Below are 19,968 nucleotides of genomic sequence, written 5' to 3'. Positions count from 1 at the left end.
TGGTGCAACATGAATATGGTCAAAGTTTTTCCAAAATAGAATTAAAATTTCACACAATTCCCAACTCTGAATTTGAACCAATTGGGTAGAATGGCTCATATATAGTAAATGCATGCTTCCTGGTGTGAGGGTATATTCACAGGAAGAGACACACTTGTGAGATTCTCCTTCAAGTGCCTTCATCCATTTAATCCGGGAACGCATGTCTGTCATTTTTAGATTAATTTGGCTATTCAAAAATATCAGATCTACAAGCTCATAGCGTGGCACTCGGTACCGCGCTATGAGCTTGTAAATCTGCTATTTTTTTTTTTCTTGAAAATGTGTGCACATCTTTGAATACATTTTTAACTCAAATCTTTGCTTCTTGGGTTTTTTTATTTCATTTTGGGTGGTCCTTGACATGAAAAAGTTTGAGAACCACTGATATATAGCAACATAAGTAAAAGGAAAGAAAGAAAACTCACGATTTAGAAGACATTTGTAGAAGCAATAAGATTTGAGTTAAAAAAAATATCAGATCTACAAGCTCATAGCGTGGCACTTGGTGCCGTGCTATGAGCTTGTAGATCTGCTATTTTTGAATAGCCAAAGGAATCTAAAAATCAAAAAAAGTATCATGTCGGCATCATATCAGTATCATGGTCAATATCTTGGTCAGTATCATGGTCAATATCTTGGTCAGTATCATGGTCAATATCACAACACAAATTAAGGACAGGTACTAATTCTACATAAGTGATTGCTTCTGTGAGGACACCATGACCCATCAGACCTGTGAAGCACAAGGCCAGTAGAGGGCACATTTTGTTGCTTGCAAATTTGAGATGTTCTGCTGTGATGTGATCCATGCCACATGCCTTATTATCTAACAACCTAATGGCATCAACCACATCATCAGACCTGATCACTACACTTTCAGATCAACATAATCTACTGCCACAGTGCCACTTTTTACACAGTTAAATAAGTTGTGATAGTGTTTTCTCCATACCTCAGCTATTTCAACCGGGCCACATGCACCCTCTATGTTAGAGGGTAGGGATGTTTTACTGTTGTTCATTACTTTGACCGCTTTCCAAAAATCATACAGGTCTTTACTAGCAAGAGAGTCTGCTCTCAGAGTGTTCTCCTGTCTTTATACAGATCGAACAGCACATTTACATTTTGCATTGGTGAGTTTCTTCTCCTCAAACACTGAACCTTGTCTGGGCCTGCCGGAGTCATTCTCCTCAAACACTGAACCTTGTCTAGGCCTACTGGAGTCATTCTCCTCAAACACTGAACCTTGTCTGAGCCTACCAGAGTCATTCTCCTCAAACACTGAACCTTGTCTGGGCCTACCAGAGTCATTCTCCTCAAACACTGAACCTTGTCTAGGCCTACCAGAGTCATTCTCCTCAAACACTGAACCTTGTCTAGGCCTACCAGAGTCATTCTCCTCAAACACTGAACCTTGTCTGGGCCTACCAGAGTCATTCTCCTCAAACACTGAACCTTATCTAGGCCTACCAGAGTCATTCTCCTCAAACACTGAACCTTGTCTGAGCCTACCAGAGTCATTCCAGCGTTTGAATGCTGCCCTGGCCGCCACATGATGCTCAGCCACAAAAGTATGCCAACCAGGCTTAATGTTGTGCACCTTTTTTCCCCCTTTTTTTTACAGAGCTGCCTACCAGAGGCAACGAGAGCCTCCACAATGTTATCATACATGACACAGAGTTGGATGCCATGCTGCAGGTTTTTACAGTTCAGGTTATTACAGTACAGTGCCTCCTTAGGCAGGTCAATGTTATCAAGCAGGTTATCAGTAGTAGCAGTGTAACAGTCAATAGCCTCACTGGTTAATTTAGACCAGTCTATCCTCCCTGAGTTAATGCCAGGATCAATGTTGATAGAGGTGGGGAGACTGACAATATTAATATTCATTACCATAGGCATATGATCTGAAATGGTGATAGAGTGTAATCATAAAACTATCATTTGGCACATCACCTCAGGGCTTCAGCACACATTGGAATAAGATAGACACAGACACAGTCGGAGATCTCCGTCATATTTTACTTGGTCCAAGGAGCCAATGTCCAGCTTTACCTGAATCATTTTCTGAAGTACAAATACTTTACATTGGTTTATATACAGCAACATGAGACAGGAGATACAGAGACAGCAAGCAGAGGGAAGGCGTGACTTAAAAGTATCAGAACCACGGAGGTACTTAGAAAGTACCTAAAGTAATAAGTACAAAAAGTAATCACAACTGATTGGCTCTCAGCTACAGCAGAGAGGAGAGATAAGCCTGGAATGCCAAACACATAACTCATAGGTGCCTTGTAACAATAACAGAGCAGCTAGTATTGGCCCCTCTCTCCTCCTCTCAGTACCAAGCACATTAATTATATGAACACATTCAAATATGAACAGACTTATAGTCACACATTATATAAAACTGAGAATCGGACCTTTCAAATGGCCAGCCCATAACACACCACTATGTTGTCTATACAGACATGAGCATCAGCTGTGCTTGAACAATGGTCAAGCCATGACGTTGTGTGACACGCATCGCTAATAAAAGTAAAAGTATTGTCAGGTAACATAGATTTACTCGAAAGGGTTAAATTTGAATCTTTACAAAACTGGGACAGGTGATTAGAAAACATAGTATTGTTATCTGATATATCAGCATTAAAATCACCACCTGAATGAAGGACTGTATAAATGTTAGTTTATACAGGGGGGGGGGGGGGGGGGGGACTGAGACACTGTCTATGCATTCTGTGTGTTTACCTAGATCACTCTGGATAAATAGAGTATGATAAATGACTACATTGTAAATTGTGAAGTGACTTTACTGTTGAAATGTAAATGAGTGAATGTTATAATGTGACTGTTTAGGATCTGTAAATAACAACAAAACAATGTGATTGGTTAGGATCTGTACATAACAACAAAACAATATGATTGGTTAGGATCTGTACATAACAACAAAACAATATGATTGGTTAGGATCTGTACTTAACAACAAACCAATGTGATTGTTTATATATCATTACAAAGTGACACAATGTTTCCCATTGCTTTATTTTTATTGAGACTGTCTATTCAAACAAATCAATTTAAAATAGTAATCTAACCAGTAACTGATTACATATGAATGATGAATTCATATAAATGATTACATAATGATTAAAACACACACACATATCATCACCGTGGAAACCTAATTTGTCCAGAACTGTTACTTTTCAGGAAATTAGCAAAAACAATTATTACCAATATAATTATTATTTAGGGTTAGGGTTAGTTAATGTAATTATTATTTAGTCACCAGATCTTCTTAATGCTTTGCATTGGTTCAATATTTCATCAAACATCAAACTCACAATTAAACAATTTCACTTTACCGTTCAATTATGTATATCTTTTTAAATTATATTGAAAATAGCAGATCTACAAGCTCACAACGTGTCACAGTGTGACACGCTGTGAGCTTATAGATCAGCTATTTTCGCTGCTTTTGCAGGACACTTAACCCGATCTCACACGACTTAGTATACATTGCACGGATGTGTCATTCCGTGCATAGACAACTGGAAAACCCCAAAATCCCTGCATACCCGCCTCACATCTCCCCCATTGACTCTAAACCATTTCGGGGGCGCCCAGTCTCAAGGGAACTGGAGCCACGTGAGGGACCACCTGTCACGGTCCGCTCCTCGGACCTCGGATTTTGACTGTATTTTGACTGTATTTTGCCATTATTTTGCCCTTATAAGGAATTATTAGGACTGTATCGTTCCTAGTGTATTTCTGTTGCTGCCCTTTGCCCGCATCTTATTTTGTAGTACAGTACGAACTAACCTACTGTTACGGTGAGATGAGGAATAGGACCCAAATGCAGACGAACCGTGGAACTCAAAAGTTTATTAAACAAACAAAAGACTAGCCCAACTTCAGGGCAGGCAAAACTCCAGATACAGGAACCAGAACAAGGCTAACAGACTGAAGGCCTAAAGCCACACAGACTCACAGTGACATTGAATGACGAACTAACAAAGACCTAGACACACAGGGGAGTATATATAGACACAGGGATAACAGGACACAGGTGAATGCAACTGACAATCAACACTGGGATAGGCTGGGAGACTAAGAGGACACAGGTGGAAACACAGACAATCACAAGACTGGTAAGACAAGGCAGGTACATAACTACAGAGGCAGACAGGAAGGCACAGAACATACTACAAAATAAGATGCGGGCAAAGGGCAGCAACAGAAATACACTAGGAACGATACAGTCCTAATAATTCCTTATAAGGGCAAAATAAGGGCAAAATACAGTCAAAATACAGTCAAAATCCGAGGTCCGAGGAGCGGACCGTGACACCACCGAGTGAGCTAAAACGTTGCAACGTTCCCTTGAGCCTACTCAGCACCGTTTGAGTTATGTACCGATAGACACAGAATGGTAAACAATGTTGTTGTGGGGACTGCTCTGCTTCTGGGTTTTTTCCGGGTTGCAACTGGTTACGCCCACCGTGGGACTCGCCGTACATATGCACAGATTTTCGGGGTTTCTAGGCGACTATGCACAGAATGACCAGCACTGAGTCCGTGCAATGATGAAGTAAAAATAAAAAAGTTGCACTATAGAGACATGAGGTTTCTGTCTGAATGATAATAATGAAAACTCACACATTATAAATGAACTAATAATGAAAACTCACACATTATAAATGATTACTGAACCACTTAAACTATATACTTAGTTGAACAAATTCCCAAGGGCTCTCGCTATACTAAGCCCCTCCTGTTTTCACTCCACATTAAATATCATTGTGTGAAATAGCAGATCTACAAAGCTCACAATGCATCGCAATATGTTGTGAGCTTGTAGATCTGCTATCTGTGCTGAATGTTATCCTCAGAATAGTAAACAAATCTCATCCAATCAGGAGAGAGAACCCATGTATCAGCTTCAATTCCAATTCAGTTGTTTTTTGTGTTTTTGTTTTCTTTTCCATTTCAATTCTCAATAAGTTCTCTCTCCTGATTGGATAAAACTGGTATCCCGACCTGAACATGTATTCTGACTTTATTAAAGAGTCAGAATGACAGGGAGACTCCTATTACTGAACAAACACTCTATACTGTATCAATTATTACAATATAGAGATAACACTCATTTTAACACTTGTTTTGATCCTTTACACCACATCTAATTTAAATGATCACACATTATAAATGATTACATGATTTATGAGTATATTAAGATAAGATCTGTTTAAACATGGCCAATTAACTTCCTCTTCCATTTAGATATTACCAATAATGTTCAGAAGAACATTTTCTGTCGCCTTAGATTTTGTCTCTGATCATTTATTTTATTCCTAATTAACGTATGACTCCTAGCACTCACCTCTTCAGACTCCACCCCCTAGCACTCACCTCTTCATACTCCACCCCCTAGCACTCACCTCTTCAGACTCCACCCCCTAGCACTCACCTCTTCAGACTCCACCCCCTAGCACTCACCTCTTCAGACTCCACCCCCTAGCACTCACCTCTTCATACTCCACCCCCTAGCACTCACCTCTTCAGACTCCACCCCCTAGCACTCACCTCTTCATACTCCACCCCCTAGCACTCACCTCTTCATACTCCACCCCCTAGCACTCACCTCTTCATACTCCCCCCCATCACTCACCTCTTCAGACTCCACCCCCTAGCACTCACCTCTTCAGACTCCACCCCCTAGCACTCACCTCTTCATACTCCACCCCCTAGCACTCACCTCTTCATACTCCCCCCCTATCACTCACCTCTTCAGACTCCACCCCCTAGCACTCACCTCTTCAGACTCCACCCCCTAGCACTCACCTCTTCCGACTCCTCCCCCTAGCACTCACCTCTTCCGGCTCCTCCCCCACTTATATTTGGTGACTAAGTATCATACGATTTTTGTTCGACTAAATCTACAGTTGATTTAGTCGACTAACTTATGATTCATACAAACATAGCGGATTTACAAGCTCACAACACATCTGCAACGTGTTGTGAGCTTATAGATCAGCTATTTTCTCCGCTAGTCTTAGTTCTACTGGATCTCTTCTCCTCTAGTCTTAGTTCTACTGGATCTCTTCTCCTCTAGTCTTAGTTCTACTGGATCTCTTCTCCTCTAGTCTTAGTTCTACTGGATCTCTTCTCCTCTAGTCTTAGTTCTACTGGATCTCTTCTCCTCTAGTCTTAGTTCTACTGGATCTCTTCTCCTCTAGTCTTAGTTCTACTGGATCTCTTCTCCTCTAGTCTTAGTTCTACTGGATCTCTTCTCCACTAGTCTTAGTTCTACTGGATCTCTTCTCCTCTAGTCCCTCCCTAACATTTTAGTCTAGTTTTTATTTGTTGAGGAAATTGTCAATATATTTAGTCATAGCTTAGTTTGTATTTAGTTTTTTTTTTATTATTAAATAGTTTTAGTTGCCAAAATTGACATCTGTGACAATGTACAGATTGTTTTTTCATTAGTTAAACCAGGGGTCTTCAACGTTTTCAGGCCAAGGACCCCCTAGCTGAGAGAGAGATGAAGCAGGGACCCCCTCCATATATTGTATAAAATTGTGTTTTTTTTTTTACTTAGTCTGCTCTTTTTTCCCCTCTACACCTATAGCCTCTTTGCCAAAAATAGCCGATCAACAAGCTCTCAAGCTCTCAAATCCTTACACACAAAGATTTGGCGGACCCCCTATAGTAGCTCTGAGGACCCCCTAGGGGTCCCGGACCCTCTGTTGAAGACCCCTGAGTTAAACTGTTGCTCTTGGATTACCTGGGATCGGGGATAGCTTCATTGTATTCTATGGGATTATCTTGCTTATTGTCGCTCTGCTAAATGTCTATAAATTGTTTCCACGGACGGAAACAAAACTACAAAAGGTGATTTGATGAATGATTGCAAAATACAAATCACCAACAGGAATTATTACTGTTTTGTTTTTGTTGTTTTTCTTCCCAATTTAGTCGTTATGCCAATTAATTCCTCCCCACACACAGGAATTACTACCTTGGATAGCCAGTTATCATTCTGATTAAAATACACAGGAGGATTAAGTAACATAATTTAAAAGCTGGTTGGACAGACGTGTATTTCCTCCTCTCTCCAGCAGGGGCAGTGATGCTGAAAACACAAAAATCAAATAGAACCAAACATTGTTCTGTGTAAACACAATGAACCAATAAGAATGAGTTGTATTAACTGTGTTAACACAATGAACCAATAGGAATGAGTTTGATTAACTGTGTTAACACAATGAACCAATAAGAATGAGTTTTATTAACTGTGTTAACACAATGAACCAATAAGAATGAGTTTTATTAACTGTGTTAACATGTTAATGAACCAATAAGAATGAGTTTTATTAACTGTGTTAACATGTTAATGAACCAATAAGAATGAGTTGTATTAACTGTGTAGAATTAAACCAGTTAAATTTTAAATTAAAGAGTTTGTTTTTCATCAATTCAAAGTCATACGCATCTCAACCTTCAGTATTCTGAATGTTAACTTACAACATTAATGTAATTATCTTAATCTAAAGCAGAGAAAACACAACCTGATTTCTGATTGTTTTTCAGATTAATTTTGCCTTTTAAACATTATAATCTACAACTGAAGTAGCTCAAGACCTACTTCTTCACTTTGGCATTTAGCTGATTTTTTTGGTTGATTTTTAAGTCTCTGTGTTGTTACCCGTGTCCTCACTCTATTACCTGATTCACTGCCTCTTGCTATTCTTATAATGTTGTTTTATGCTTTTGCTTTTGTTTGTTTTTTGCTTTATTGTTAAATGAGTTGTAACTGTAATTGTATTCTTGCTCTGTAAAGCACTTTGAGCTGCATTTCATGTCATGAAAGGTGCTGTACAAATAAAGTTTTTTAATGTGTGTATAGTAATGAGTGTCTATTTGTGGTGGGTTTGTGTGGAACAGGAAGAGGAAGAGAACCTGGATGTGTGGGCGGAGTCTAAAGATGTGGGTGGAGTTTACAGATTGTCATCCTGATCTGTTGCCACCGGAGCATGACCTGATAGAACACACACACACACACACACACACACACACATACACACACACACGCACGCACGCGCACACGCACACGCACACGCACACGCACACGCACACGCACACGCACAGGAACCGATAAGAGAAAATGTGTCAAGATTTGTTCAACATTTTTCAAAACATCAGCAGATCTACAAGCTCACAATGCGTCACATTGTGATGCATTGTGAGCTTGTATATCTGCTCTTTTTGACTAGTAAAAATAAATAAAACAAAGTCCCCCTCAAGGACCCCTGGGGGTCCCCGGACCACACTTTGAGAACCAGTGGTATAAAACACACTTTTGATTTGTTAAATGATTTGTTCTGTTTCTGAGTTACAATGTTTAGTAGAGGATTAAAGTGAATATATTAAAACATTTTATTAAAGCGTTATTTATTTTAGCAACTTTTGAAACAAAGCTACAAACTGCTGCATTCACTAGAATGGGGAATCTCACTTCCAGCTGAAACAGTGCGACTTGTAGTAGTTTATAATGGCATATGGTTTTATAACATGTTTCACAAGACATTGTAGGCTACTTGTAGATCCTTGTAGATCATAGAAATCAATTGGCTGAAAATGCTCTCTAATAAGTCTTAACTTTATATTCAAGTCGCACTGTTTCAGCTGGAAGTGAGATTCCCCAGTCTAGTGAATGCAGCAGCCTAGAGGGGAGTACCTTTTTCTTATTTCCACACAAACAGCTCTAAGGTGTATAAATTACATAGTTGAATGTTGAAAATGAGTGGTATTCCCCTTTAAGTAGGTAGACACCTCATTGGCAAATATTGTACTTTTACTCCACTACAATTATTTGAAAACTTTAGTTACTAGTTACTTTGCAAATATAAATTATTTCATTATAAAACATACATTAATAGCCGATCTACAAGCTCACAACGCGTCACATTGTGACGTGTTGTGAACTTGTAGATCTGCTATTTTCAAATATTTTTGTACTTTTACTTTGGTACTTTAAGTACATTTTGATGCCAATACCTTTGCACTTTTACTCAAGTAAATTTTGAATTCTGGACTTTTACTGTAACAGAGTATTGCAGTATTGGTACTTTTACTTAAGTAAAGAATTTGAGTACTTTTTCCACCACTTGTAATGGGTCTGAGTGCTGTGGGTGATTGGAACATTGGAGCCACCCGACTTTACAAATAGAGGTGTGGCACGGGGGGAGGGGGGGGAATCGAACAAACAATCCATGTACCAGAGGGAACGGGTGGGAAAGCGGAGATCTCCGAGGCGCCAGTTTATGCCGTTTACCGAACAAAGTCTAAACGTGATAGTAACTGCAGCCATATGACTAAGAACCATCGAGCCCAGGGGAAGAGGAACGTGCCGTTTGCTGCCGTGGGTTTTCGAGCGCTGCGGTGTTGTGGACGAGACGCCATGGCCCATGACCCACCTCTCTCCCACTCACTTTGCCAGCCTAGGCTGGCTCAGGGTGGAAGACAGGGTTAAACAACTAACAATGGGACTGGTCTTCAAAATTGTAAATGCAGATTTGCCCAAAATGCCCCCCATACCCGCATACGTAGTATCTGTATAAATACCTCCAAAACATTAGTGACACCCACAGTCACAATACTAGAGGGAGCGTAAACAACAATCTGGTAACACCCACCCATAAAACAAACATGGGCAGTTCGCTAGACTCATTCAAAACAGCCCTAAAATCTCATCTTTCTGGAGGCCAAAAGAGGAGCTAGTACCAGTTTCCCTGTAGACAGACGACCCCCCCCTTTTTTTGTATATATATAGCCTATATATATATTTTTTTTTTGTACAGTGGTATTTTTTCTCCGTATTTTTATGTTGATTTTTGAACTGTTTGGTTGCAACTATATATGTCTATGAAATTAATTCAAGGACCCCAACGGAAACAAGTCCGCAAGGACTTTTTTGGCCGGACCTTTTAGACAAAAGTATTATAAATGTAACTGTGTTGTTTTACATTATTTTACCTAATAAAAAATTCAATCAATCAATCAATCAAAAACACGCCGGTCGGTGTTGGGAGTCGGGAGAAGCCAAAGCCGGTGAGACAATACCAAGCGGCCAGTTCTTTGTGGATTACAAATTATAGGGGTACCCCGAACCTTAGTTATTATTTGGGCCGTGAAGAGACTTTTCGTTTGATTTGGATTAAGGAACTGTGCGTTCGTGGAAGCGTGACAAGAAGTGGACGATCGTGGGGACTATTTATTATTTGAATAGCCGGCTTCTAACCACCGTGCGCGTGCGTGTCTGTTTACTGTGTATATTTGAATTGTGACAAAGGACAGTGGGGTTTGTTTGGGTTGGGTGGGAGCGTGTGAAATAATAGGCTCTATGCACAGCAGCCATATTGGAAAGAAATTGGGCCTCTTCTTACTTCCTTCACAGGTGTTACCAATGATAGTAATGAAGGCTCTGTTCCATTCTGGTCAGGGTGCTGATATCGTGCATGTTGGCTCGCTAGAAACACTCCATTTTGGTTCCCAAATGGCCCCTTATGGTGGGGTGTGTACGGGTCCATTTGGTTCCATTTGTTCACTCTCAGAGTTATGGGGGTCCTTGAAAATAAGACAACCACTGTGCTACACTAAATGGAACAGAGCCTTAATTAGTATTATTGGTAACACCTGTGAAGGAAGTACGGAAGGGGCCCAATTCATTCCCAATATGGCTGCTGTGCATAGAGCCTATTGTTGTGCATTGATTTGTTTGTTTGTTTATTTATTTTATTTGTTAGGGAAAGAGAGGGGACAGGGGACAGTAGAGGTGTATTATTATTTGCCATTTTGTCAGGTCGATTATTATTTTTGTGGCTTGAATAAATTCACTTAAGCTAAAATCCTGCCGATCCTGTTGTTTTCCATTTTAGTTAATAGTTAACCTTTCAGAGCAAAAGGCTGATTGTTACAAGCTTGTCATAACTACTGTATATACACTCCACTGTAAGACAGATATCTGAGACTGTTTTATTTTACCATTACTGTTACTATCTATGTAAGACAAGGTGTTTTATATCTACGTTTATATATCTGGGGTTGATCAGACCTCGTTTCTCCCTCTGGCAGTAGATGAATTAATTAAACATGATCATTAAATATGCTAATGAATCATGTTAATCACCTTGTTTCTTCCTGTGGTAGTAGATGAATCCACACAGACCCATCACCACGCCCAGAACCACACCAGAAGCTCCAACCCACATCTTGGTTCTTTCTGCCTCTGGCATGGAAGAATCTGACAAAAAAAAATACATCAATTATTATAATATATTACAATACAATATAATGTAATAATGTAATGTCTGCCTGGAAGCATCTGACAATATAATAACCATACATAATGATTACATGATGACATAATATATGATATATTATACAATTCAATTCAATTTTATTAAAGTGTCAAATCACAACAAGTTGTCTCAAGACACTTTACATGTAGAGAAGAGACCCGACAATCCCACCCTGAACAAGCAATTTTTGCGACAGTGTAATAACCACACAAAGTGGTTACTATTACTATTATTATTACAATTATTATTATTATTAATATTACTATTACTATTACTATTATTATTATTATTATTATTATTATTATTATTATTATTATTATCATCATCATCATTATGCCAAATTTTGTAGGTTTCTCCACTATTATAACTTTGGGTCAAATATCTTGTTCACATTTTAACAGCACTATCAACAGTGTTGTGTAAATTATTATTGTGTTGATTTGTTTACACGTTATCTGTACTATTATGTGTTGGATTAATTGTTATTCATATTTTCAGACATTCATATGCCCTTTTTGGGCACCCACCCCCCCCCCCCCCCCCCCCCCCCCCCCTCTGGTAACTCTGCATGGACCCCCTGTGGTAACTCTGGACCCCCTGTTGAAGACCCCTGTCAAATATGATACATTATAATTATGATACATTATATCATATATTATAATGATATATCATATTCCAAGCAGCTTGCTGGGGTATTATTATGCTGAGTGTGACATCACATGACCTACAGTAACCACTTCAGGTTTCACTTCCCAGCAGCATTGGTTTCCATGACGACTGAACATCAACACTGACATCATCAACACTCTGCTTATTCCTTGTGTCTCATTCTCACTTTTCAGGGTGGGACCCCCCCCCCCCTGGGACCCCCCCCCCCCTGGGACCCCCCCCCCCCTGGGACCGCCCCCCCCCTGCCCCCCCCCCCCCCCCTCGAAATAATCCCCGAAATAATCATATTTGAACTGGGATATACAAGCTCGTAGGAGCTTGTAGGTTCCAGTATTTTTTTAGGCTTTTGTTTAGGTATTAAAAAGGTCTTAAAGTCCTTACATAGTCACTTTACTGTTATCTGGGGACCCCCCAAAAAAATCATGTGGGGACCCCCGACCAACAGTTTGAGAACCACTTATCTAAATGTACTGTGTGACAGCAGATGTAGTCGGCCCTAAAAAGTCCTTATTTATCTAATACGTCTGTAGGCTTTTCTCAGAATACCGTACAGCAGTAATCTGATTACAGTAAAGAGTATAAAGTACAGTAGAGACTCACCCCAGTGAAGCAGTTTAGGCTCCATCAGGCTGGGATGTTCCACCATGCATGAGATCTGCTCTCCTGATCTGTAACACACACACACACACACACACACACACACACACACACACACACACACACACACACACACACACACACACACACACACACACACACACACACACACACACACACACACACACACACACACACACACACACACACACACACACACACAGTGTTGACAGAGATGTGATCCCACACTATATCAGTAGAGGTGTGTATTTCTAGTGTGTTAGGTGTGTACCTGGGTGTGTACTCCAGGTAGGAGTGGTGCTGGTAGTACCAGTAGAGGTGTGTATTTCTATGTATTGGTGTGTGTTAGGTGTGTATATCTATGTATAGGTGTGTGTTAGGTGTGTACCTGGGTGTGTACTCCAGGTAGGAGTGGTACTGGTAGCACCAGTAGAGGTGTGTATTTCTATGTATAGGTGTGTGTTAGGTGTGTACCTGGGTGTGTACTCCAGGTAGGAGTGGTGCTGGTAGTACCAGTAGAGGTGTGTATTTCTATGTATAGGTGTGTGTTAGGTGTGTACCTGGGTGTGTACTCCAGGTAGGAGTGGTGCTGGTAGTACCAGTAGAGGTGTGTATTTCTATGTATAGGTGTGTGTTAGGTGTGTACCTGGGTGTGTACTCCAGGTAGGAGTGGTGCTGGTAGTACCAGTAGAGGTGTGTATATCTATGTATAGGTGTGTGTTAGGTGTGTACCTGGGTGTGTACTCCAGGTAGGAGTGGTGCTGGTAGTACCAGTAGAGGTGTGTATTTCTATGTATAGGTGTGTGTTAGGTGTGTACCTGGGTGTGTACTCCAGGTAGGAGTGGTGCTGGTAGTACCAGTAGAGGTGTGTATATCTATGTATAGGTGTGTGTTAGGTGTGTACCTGGGTGTGTACTCCAGGTAGGAGTGGTGCTGGTAGTACCAGTAGAGGTGTGTATATCTATGTATAGGTGTGTGTTAGGTGTGTACCTGGGTGTGTACTCCAGGTAGGAGTGGTGCTGGTAGTACCAGTAGAGGTGTGTATTTCTATGTATAGGTGTGTGTTAGGTGTGTACCTGGGTGTGTACTCCAGGTAGGAGTGGTACTGGTAGCACCAGTAGAGGTGTGTATTTCTATGTATAGGTGTGTGTTAGGTGTGTACCTGGGTGTGTACTCCAGGTAGGAGTGGTGCTGGTAGTACCAGTAGAGGTGTGTATTTCTATGTATAGGTGTGTGTTAGGTGTGTACCTGGGTGTGTACTCCAGGTAGGAGTGGTGCTGGTAGTACCAGTAGAGGTGTGTATTTCTATGTATAGGTGTGTGTTAGGTGTGTACCTGGGTGTGTACTCCAGGTAGGAGTGGTGCTGGTAGTACCAGTAGAGGTGTGTATATCTATGTATAGGTGTGTGTTAGGTGTGTACCTGGGTGTGTACTCCAGGTAGGAGTGGTGCTGGTAGTACCAGTAGAGGTGTGTATTTCTATGTATAGGTGTGTGTTAGGTGTGTACCTGGGTGTGTACTCCAGGTAGGAGTGGTGCTGGTAGTACCAGTAGAGGTGTGTATTTCTATGTATAGGTGTGTGTTAGGTGTGTACCTGGGTGTGTACTCCAGGTAGGAGTGGTGCTGGTAGTACCAGTCTCCATCAGACAGCTCATTGGTAGAGGACACACCAGAGGTTGAAGGTCGTCCGTCTCTCAGCCATGTGACCAGGATCACTGCAGGGTAGAAGTCATAGGAGCTGCAGACCAGCATGTGGGCGTGTCTGCTGGAGTAGGGCGTGGCCGAGGTCAGTCTCACATAGGGCTCCACTGGAATGACAAATCAATCAATCAATCAATAGATCAATAAATTAATATATATCCTAGTCAAAGTGCCTACGTGCTACCATAAGACATCACTAAGAAGTTCTTATGGGTCAGGTTATAACTACAACATTATGTCATAAAGATGTTCTTATAGATAGACGGTGTCAGAACCTTCAGTGGTCACTCTGGAACACCTAGATGTGCGTAACTGTACTAGTAATAATAATTAGTACTATTATTATTATTATAAATATTAATATTTAAATAATCTGTACACATCATCATTACTAGTATAACATGTAAATGTCAATATTATTAATTGTTATTATTGTATTCAGTGTTTGAACAGCAGATGGAGTCAGAGACCAACAGATACATTATAGATCTGATATGAATCAGTTATTATGGATCTCATAAATATTTTTATTATAGTGATATTATAGCTGTGTGTGTGTGTGTGTGTGTGTGTGTGTGTGTGTGTGTGTGTGTGTGTGTGTGTGTGTGTGTGTGTGTGTGTGCAGGGACGTGCGCAGATAGACTGGGGTGGGGCTAGATTACCTGCCCTTTGCCCTCTTGACCAGAAGTGCCCTTTTGAAAAAAAATATTATTATTATTATTATTTTTTTTCAGTTTACATGGGGGTCTTCAACAGGGGGTCCGGGACCCCTAGGGGGTCCTCAGAGTTACTACAGGGGGTCCGCCAAATCTTTATGTGATATGATTTTTCTTTTTACCATAACCACTCGAAACCTAGCATCCCTTTTCTGAGGAGAACTTTAGCCAAAAATAGCAGATCTACAAGCTCACAACGCCTCGCGCTGCGAGGCGTTGTGAGCTTGTAGATCTGCTATTTTTGGCAAAGAGGTATAGGTGTAGAGGGAAAAAAGAGCAGACCAAGTAAACAAAAAAAAGTATAATTTACTTGAGCACCTGCCCCTCAAAATGTCTGTGCACGCCTGTGTGTGTGTGTGTGTGTGTGTGTGTGTGTGTGTGTGTGTGTGTGTGTGTGTGTGTGTGTGTGTGTGTGTGTGTGTGTGTGTGTTTGTATATATTTAAATACTACACAACAAAGTAATATATGTATGGAGGGCATTTTAAGAAGTGACTGGTGCACTGGTAACTTTCAGTGTAGTTGATGAACCATGTCAGATGATCTGGTCTTAAATCCATTAGATCATAGTTAACATCATTAATCATGTGTTATATTAATGATTTATTATTATTTAATGTTATAGTTTATGAGGTGATGAGTGTAGAGTGATGATCAGCTCACCTCTCTTATCCAGAACAGAGTTGTACTTGGTCTCAGCGTGGGGTTTGCAGTATCTCTCTCTCTCTGCTCTCATCATACCCAGGTATCCAGCATCTTTATTCCAGCGCTCTGCGTTCCTCACACCAATCTCAGTGTAACCAACCCACAGACCCACCCTGCTGTCAAACCTGTTGATCTGGTCTTTATTGAAATACACTGAATATATGTACTGTATGTCCTTCAGCTCACTGGAGTTGAACACACAGTCATCCATCGTATAGAGTAGATATCCATCTGAAAATAGAAATGTACAAATATCAATCTGAGTGTAGATGTTTAATCCATTAAAACCAGGAGAGCATCTGTCATTTTAGATTTTGATTAACATTTTTCAGAAAACTGTTGGTTGGGATTTAGACATTTTGTAGAATCTGTCTGTCTGTCTGTCTGTCTGTCTGTCTGTCTGTCTGTCTGTCTGTCTGTCTGTCTGTCTGTCTGTCTGTCTGTCTGTCTGTCTGTCTGCCTGCCTGCCTGCCTGTCTATCTGTACATCATGGTTCTATGATCAGAATGTCAACACAGACTGAATGTGTGAATTATTAAATAAAGTTTACCTGCTCCATGGAAACAGATGAAACACAGTGAAACACAGAGACAGAGATTAGTTGAAGTCATGATGAGTTGAGATGTTTCAGAGTTTAGTTGAAGTGTTGATGAGTTGACGTTCTGATGAGGAACTGATCACTAACACACCACAACAGTCTCTAACAACCAATGGAAAAACACTATTCACTCTCATCATTTGTTACCAGGCAGACGTCAAACCAAAACTACAGCAAATTAAACAGTAAGCCATACATAATTGTTACACTATGTGTAATTTCAAGTGAAATACAGACTTTGCTTATCTCGTGTGAATGTGGAAGAAATCATGTATTAATTAATTAATTAATTAAAAAACAGACGCCGGGAATCATTTCTAAATTGTGCAAATAGCACTTTATTTATAGGGCATTATTTTATAGAATAGAAATGATTTTTCAAATAATTTAAACCACATCATGGGTCATAGGAACATGTGGACAGAGGGACAGAGGGACATGTGGACAGAGGGACATGGGCTATGATTTAATTTCATGAATGGTTTTAGTTGCATTCATTTCCTTTGATGAGGAAGAAGGTTCCCACGGCGACCCCCAGCAGAGCGATGGTCAGCCCCACCCCACAGAACACATCTGGACCCACACTGGACCGGTCCATCTGGTCCACATCTGGAGACACACACACACACACACACACACACACACACACACACACGCACGCACGCACGCACGCACGCACGCACGCACGCACGCACGCACGCACGCACGCACGCACGCACGCACGCACGCACGCACGCACTCACGCACGCACGCACGCACGCACGCACGCACGCACACACGCACGCACGCACACACGCACGCACTCTCGCACGCACGTAGGCGCACGCACAGACACACACACACACACGCACGCACGCACGCACGCACGCACGCACGCACGCACGCACGCACGCACGCACGCACGCACGCACGCACGCACGCACGCACGCACGCACGCACGCACGCACGCACGCACTCACGCACGCACGCACGCACGCACGCACGCACGCACGCACGCACGCACGCACACACGCACGCACTCTCGCACGCACGTAGGCGCACGCACAGACACACACACACGCACGCACGCACGCACGCACGCACGCACGCACGCACGCACGCTCGCACGCACGTAGGCGCACGCACAGACACACACACACACGCAGGCACGCACGCACGCACGCATGCACGCACGCACGCACGCACGCACACACGCACGCTCGCACGCACATAGGCGCACGCACAGACACACACACACACACGCACGCACGCACGCACGCACGCACGCACGCACGCACGCGTCATTTATAAACAGTGTTCATTTACAGACGGTGTTTATTTGTAAAGAGTGTCTATTTATTAAAGGAGAATTTTGGACTAAGGTTTTCTTACCTTTTCTATGATGTTATGATATCTTAGGATGAATGGTACAGTAGAAACATTTCATAACTCCATCCCGGGTCCGCCACAGCTTAAAACGTGCACGGATAGGCCTTAGGTTAGATCACATATTTTAATAGCTTTTTTTTTTTTGTGGGATCTAACGTTCATAGTGACAGAACACTATGCAACAAAAAAAAAAACCTAAGTCTCGCTAGACGAGATTGAAATCTCTAGATGTCGTCTAGCGAGACTTCTGTTTTTTTGGGGGAGGGGGACAGCGTTCTGTCACTATGAACGTCAGATCTCACAAAAAAAAACGAAAAAAAAAACTATTCAAATATGTGATCTAACGCAAGGCCTATCCGCGCACGTTTTAAGCTGTGGTGGACCCGGGATGGAGTTATGACATTTTTCTACTGTACCATTCATCCTAAGATATCATAACATCATAGAAAAGGTAAGAACAGTTTAGTCCAAAATTCTCCTTTAACTGTGTTTATTTAAACAGTGTCTATCAGGACAGTGTTAATTAATAGACAGTATTCATCAGGAGGACAGAGCTCTTACCCCACATCTTGGTCTCAGGTCCAGTCAGTGATTGGTGGATGACGGTACAGCTGTAGATGTCTCCCTGCTCTGGTGTGAACTTCAGTCTGGAGAACTGGAAGAAGGTTCCATCCTTGTTGGGGTACGGGACGCTGGCTGTGATGTCAGAGGTCAGGTTCAGGGTGTTTCTGGTCCATGTGATGGTCACTGGTGCAGGATAGAAACCAATCACATGACAGATGAGAGTGTTGGCCACTCCCACTTCTACCTCATGTCTGGTGAAGATGAGGATGGTGTGTGGTTCCTCTGTAGACACACACACACACAGAGAGAGAGAGAGAGAGAGAGAGAGAGAGAGAGAGAGAGAGAGAGAGAGAGAGAGAGAGAGAGAGACAGAGACATTACATTACATTACATTACAGTCATTTAGCAGACGCTTTTATCCAAATCGACTTACAATAAGTGCATTCAACATAGGTAGGGAACAAAACTACTAATCACCAGAAGTCTGAAGTGCATTTCCTGTAAAAACAAGCAACCAAGAGTATACCTAGTGCTAAGGTAAAAGTGCTATATATCAGCTACATACTGTGTGTGAGAGAGAGAGAGAGAGAGAGAGAGAGAGAGAGACACAGAGAGAGAGAGAGAGAGAGAGAGAGAGAGAGAGAGAGAGAGAGAGAGAGAGAGAGAGAGAGAGAGAGAGAGAGAGAGAGAGAGAGAGAGAAACACACACATGTTTACATTCATTCATTAAACATTATACATATTATTTAGAAAACATTTCAACATAAAAACATGTTTTATATAATTTATATTTAAATGTTCTCATTCATGTCAAACACTGTGTGTTCATCATTGTGTAGTTAATAGTTATTATTATATTAATAGTTATAATCAGTATTTATGTACCCAGTTTCACAGGTGGGTTCTTGAAGGCAGAGAGAAATGTCTTCAGGTTGCGTTTGCATTGCTCCTGATCATGCAAAGCTAGTTGATAAGCATCTGTGAAGGTGATTTTTGGATTCAAGAACTCAGGCTGAGGCAACACCTCCTTCCCTTTGTTGTAGTCAGCGTACCAGTAGATCTCTCCATCCACTCCATACATGACCTCTGCATCAGTGTTTTTATCTGGATCTGAACAGCCTGTGACAGCAGTATCCCTGTGTAACACTGTAAAGAAAACAAAGATAACATTAAAATAAACATCAAACATCTTCATAGTGACTCATCACATCATCACATGATAAACTATCATGTTTGGTTATAAAGTTCAATATGAAGGTAAAGGTTAAATATTAAAGCTGCTTTCATGTGAAATACTTTATTCACAATGAAACACATTTAAATAGTTTTATAATATTATGAAACTGATTCATATGGAAGGCAGTCTGTAATGATTTATTTATGTATTAATTTAATATGATAACAGCTGATATATTAACATACAATTGAGTTTACTATATTTTATAGTGGCAATACAAAAGTAAATTTTATATACCGTTAATAACAGCAGATACAGTACAGGACAATAGCAATACATACATTTATAATGTATTTAATAATAGTAGATAACATAAATATAATGTACTTACTGCCTGGGATCGCTCTGACACCAAGTACAGAGGAGAGGATGAGGAGGGTGGCTGGAATCT

General features: G+C 41.2%; 1 protein-coding gene across 1 annotated transcript; it reads right to left on the bottom strand.

The window, feature by feature from the left end:
• Positions 1 to 6,374: 6,374 nt before the first annotated feature.
• LOC311035657 (H-2 class II histocompatibility antigen, E-S beta chain-like) lies at positions 6,375 to 16,462 on the bottom strand. The gene is made up of 7 exons (XM_084043993.1): positions 16,361 to 16,462; positions 15,769 to 16,041; positions 14,285 to 14,498; positions 12,675 to 12,742; positions 11,234 to 11,347; positions 8,005 to 8,083; positions 6,375 to 7,177 (listed from the first exon to the last, which is right to left on the bottom strand). Exons 1-6 carry the CDS (start codon positions 16,419 to 16,421, stop codon positions 8,043 to 8,045), a joined length of 771 nt encoding a protein of 256 aa, XP_083900119.1. The 5' UTR covers positions 16,422 to 16,462; the 3' UTR covers positions 6,375 to 7,177; positions 8,005 to 8,042.
• Positions 16,463 to 19,968: the final 3,506 nt, after the last annotated feature.

The sequence above is a fragment of the Gymnoscopelus microlampas genome, assembly GCF_963454915.1.
Source record: "Gymnoscopelus microlampas genome assembly, chromosome: 2".
Lineage (NCBI taxonomy): Eukaryota > Metazoa > Chordata > Actinopteri > Myctophiformes > Myctophidae > Gymnoscopelus > Gymnoscopelus microlampas.
This window is presented reverse-complemented; position numbering and strand designations above follow the sequence as displayed.